This window comes from Dipodomys ordii, unplaced genomic scaffold, assembly GCF_000151885.1.
Source record: "Dipodomys ordii isolate 6190 unplaced genomic scaffold, Dord_2.0 Scaffold81, whole genome shotgun sequence".
Classification (NCBI taxonomy): Eukaryota; Metazoa; Chordata; class Mammalia; order Rodentia; family Heteromyidae; genus Dipodomys; species Dipodomys ordii.
The window spans coordinates 1,895,489-1,900,008 of record NW_012267297.1 but is presented as its reverse complement, the minus strand read 5'-3'; the positions used below and the strand labels follow the sequence as shown (position 1 = coordinate 1,900,008).

Genomic DNA, 4,520 nt, shown 5'->3' with positions numbered 1-4,520 from the left:
ACATGCACACCTGCACACCTGCGCACATGCACACCTGCACACCTGCGCACATGCACACCTGCACACCTGCGCACATGCACACCTGCGCACATGCACACCTGCACACCTGCGCACATGCACACCTGCACACCTGCGCACATGCACACCTGCGCAATGCACACCTGCATGCATGCACACCTGCGCACCTGCGCACATGCAAACACACACCTGCACACATGCAAACACACCTGCACACATGCACACCTGCACACCTGCGCACATGCACACACCTGCGCACATGCAAACACACACCTCCACGCATGCACACCTGCGCGCATGCACACCTGCGTGCATGCAAACACACCTGCACACATGCACACCTGCGCGCATGCACTCCTGCGCATATGCACACCTGCACACCTGTGTGCATGCAAACACACCTGCACACAAGCAAACACACCTGCACGTAAACACACCTGCACACATGCAAACACACACCTGCATGCATGCACACCTGCACGAATGCAAACACACACCTGCACGTAAGCAAACACCTGCGCGCATGTACACCTGCGCACATGCAAACACACCTGCGTGCATGCACACCTGCACACCTGTGCACATGCACACATCTGCACGCATGCACACATGCACACCTGTGTGCATGCAAACACACCTGCATGAGTGTGTGCCTGTGCGCATGCACATCTGCATGCACACATGCTTACACGCCTGCATGTGTGCACACACCTGTATGCATGAACACATGCATACCTGCACGCATGCAGACGCACCTGCATGCAATGCACGGATACACACTTGCACGCGTGCATACACACATGTACATCCGCACACATGTGCACCTACATGTGTGCGTACACATCTGCACACATGTGCAGCTACATGTGTGCATACACGCATGCACACCTGTGTGCACACACCTGTACATGTGCATGCCTACAAGTGGGCACACTTGCATGCACACATGCATGTATATGTTCACACCTGCACATAGACACTGCAGACATGGACGAATACACCTCTGCATACGCACTGCTATATGCACACCTGCTCGTGCACACACACGCATACATATGTGCATACTGAACACATGCATGCACATACACACATGTGAAAAGTGTATATATATTTTTTGTCTGCTCTGGGCCTTGAACTCAGGGCCTGGGCGCTGTCCCTGAGCTCTTTCACTCAAGGCTGGTGCTCTACCACTTGAGCCACAGCTCCACTTCTGGTTTTCTGGTGGTTCCTGGGAGATCAGAGTCTCATGGACTTTCCTGCCCAGGCTGGCTTTGAACTGTGATCCTCAGATCTCAGCCTCCTGAGTCGCTGGGATGACAGGTGTGAGCCACCGGTGCGCGGCTATATAAATTCTTCCACACGTGTAAATCCCTCTCTGCAGAGGAATTCCTCTCATATACAAAGTCATATAGATACGTACAAATCCTTCTGAAGGTGCAAGGCTTGTGTGCGCATGAAGTCCTCTCTCCGCATAGAAATTCTTCCCCATGCAGCTCTGGCCTCAACCCTTGACCCTGTGACCCCCTTTTTGTCCCCCTCAAGTCAGTTCCTTCTCCTGTTCCTCCTCTCCCCACGTCTCAGCCCCAAGAGGCTTTTGGGGGGTGGGGAGGGGGTTCCCTTCACTCCCTCCCCTCCCCTGCCCTGTCTTTCCGCTTCTGTTATCCTGGTGGGTTAAAAAGAATCAGGATAAAACAGGAGACACGTGATGTGGCCCTGCCCAGAATCCACGGGAGGCCCGGGGCCGCCGCGTGCGTGGTGACCCTGTCATTTATATTATCACGACTCTCTTCCTATCACTCGATACGTCATCCTCGCACCCGGCTCTGGAGTGATCCGTTCTGGGTGCGGCCTCTCCTCCGCTCATGTCAGATGAGTTCTAGAACACGTGTCGGGAAAAGAAGGGGGGATTCTGGGGAGAGTCTGCGAAAAGCAGCCCCACGAAGGCGGTGGCTGCGAACTTCCCACCCGGAGGTGCAAAGGCCAGTGCACAAACGTGCATTCGCCATGTGGCCGGTGGCCCACGCCTGTCATCCCAGCTACCCAAGAGGCCGAGCGGCGAGGATCGCGGTTCAAAGCCAGCCCTGGGCAAACATAAAGTCCCTGAGCCTCTGATCTCCCATGAACCACCAGAAAACCAGAAGTGGAGCTGTGGCTCAAGGGGTAGAGCACCAGCCTTGAGCGAAAAAGAGCTCAGAGACAGCGCCCGGGCCCTGAGTTCAAACCCTAGGACCAGCACACACACACACACACACACACACACACACACACACACACGTGTAAATGTAATGTCTATATGCGAATACAACATGCGTATGAATATAATACATGCACACACGAGCACATGCGTGCACACATGTGTGCACACAGCCCATGTGACTATAACTTGTGCAAACATGTGTGATAGGCCCGCGTGTAAACACGTGTGTGCATCAAACCTGCACGCAGGCTTGCATGCATGCACGCACGCACAGGCACACATCTGAAGACCGCGTATCTGTGCGTGTGCATATATGCAGTCCGCCCCTGTATTTGCCTTGCACACGTGAGCGTGCATGCAACTATAGCGCGCGCGCGCGTGTGTGCGTGTGTCACACATGCCCTGCGCTGGTGGGAAAGCCTCCATGTTGCAGTACCCGCGTGTGGGCAGCAGGGGGCGCTGCGTGCACGGCCGCTGCACCCTGGAGTCTAGCAAAATCCCTGCAAACGTTTGCATGCATGCATGCAGATTCCTGCACAACGGGGGGGCAGGAGAGGAGGGGGACCCCCCCACATCCAGAGTCCCCAAATTATACCCCTGGTGTCAGGAGACTTGACCCCAGGCCTCCCCCCCCAAACCCCCGGCCACCTTGCCAAAGCCCCTGAGCTTTGAACTCTGGTCCTGGGCACCGTGTTGAACATAGGACCCAGCACCTGCTCTGACAAGGAAGCCCATTAAAGGGGCTTGCCCACGGGGGGGAGGGGGAGGGGGAGGGTTCCTGATCTCCCCCACCCCCTTTCCTCCACTCGGCTCTATTCTGTCTTTTCATTTGATTATCTTTTCACCCCAGTGAGATTTTTTTTTAGCTATCTGTCAGTTGAGTTCTGTTTTTGTGTGTTCATTCTAACACCTTCCTGTCCGGTCTGTATGTAGCACGCTTTTCTTCTCAGGGTACCAACGCCCCCAGGTTGATCAGAGCTTGGGAACCCAAACTCTTTCCCTGTATCAGCCCCAGACTGACTTTTCTCCGAGCACCGGTGAAATGCCATGATGAAGGGCAGGGTCGGAACCCGGGAGGAGAGGCAAAGCTCAGACTACTGTGGGGGACAGCAAATACAGGGCCAGCCCCACACCGACCCCTGGAGGACACCGAGTCCCGACCGTGCTGCCTGGGGGCTTGAACTCTGGGCCTGGGCGCTGTCCCTCAGCTCTTCAGCTCAAGGCTGGCGCTCTACCCCTTGAGCCACAGCGCCACTTCTGCCACTTTCTGGTGGTTCATGGGAGATCAGAGTCTCACAGACTTTCCTGCCTGGCTGGCCTCGAACCACGATCCTCAGATCTCAGCCTCCTGAGTAGCCAGGACGGCAGGCGTGAACACCGGCGCCGGGCCTGGCCAGAATGAAGACTGACTGCTCACCTCCGCACACGCTCCACGCTGTCGTCCGTCCGAAGATACTTCTTGGTGTTCTCTCCCTTGCCGAAACTCGCACAGTCTTCTGGGTTGGCAAACACCTGACCCCGAATACCAGAGGGGGGGAGGAGAGGAATACGACAAATTATATACTAAATATACATCATGTATCAAATATATATATATATTAAAGCTGCTGGTCTTGGTGATCAAGGACATGTAGAGCAATGAATCCAAGGTGGGATAAGAGGAAGAACTTCCCACCCTTGTTCCCAGCAGAGGTAGAGATTCTCTGAAGACCAGGCGTGGGGGAAGGGGGCGGTACGTGGCTCCTCCTCATGAAAAGGCCACCAACACAATCCTCCTTCGAGTCTGGTGTCGCGGCTCCCGCCTGCCATCCCAGCGACTCAGGAGGCTGAGACCTGAGGATCACGGTTCAAGGCCAGCCTGGGCAGGAAAGTCCGTGAGACTCTTATCTCCCATGAACCACCAGAAAACGGGAAGTGGAGCTGTGGCTCATGTGGTAGAGCGCCAGCCTGGAGTGAAAGAGCTCAGGGACAGAGCCCAGGCCCTGAGTTCAAGACCCACTACCGACAAAAAATAAAAATGTGAATGTGTCCTATTGCTTGTTAATTTAGAATAATGAATGACGATGTCGTGAATAGGTGTGATCCGGTGGTGATGCATTCATGTGAAATGATAGCTAATTGTCCATTGTGATTTTTCATGAATTAATTATTGGAGTACAATGACAATGAATTAACTTATACTGAAACGCGGGTTTCCAATGAGTCTCGACGGAAGCCAGGAAAACTCATCCAGGTTACGCCGCTGCTAGCTTTGATGAACTCATTGTTTAAGCCTTTATGGTGGGGGAGGAGGGGGAGGAGGAGG

The 4,520-nt window shown here is 54.5% G+C and overlaps 1 protein-coding gene across 1 annotated transcript in view; it reads right to left on the bottom strand.

The window, feature by feature from the left end:
- The window catches only part of Mgst1 (microsomal glutathione S-transferase 1), a 27,233-nt gene that overhangs the window by 559 nt on the left and 22,154 nt on the right, over nt 1-4,520 (bottom strand). The window contains exon 3 of the mRNA XM_013025050.1: nt 3,633-3,778. Within this exon, the coding sequence (XP_012880504.1) occupies nt 3,633-3,778 (146 nt within the window). The remainder of the gene's footprint in view (nt 1-3,632; nt 3,779-4,520) is intronic.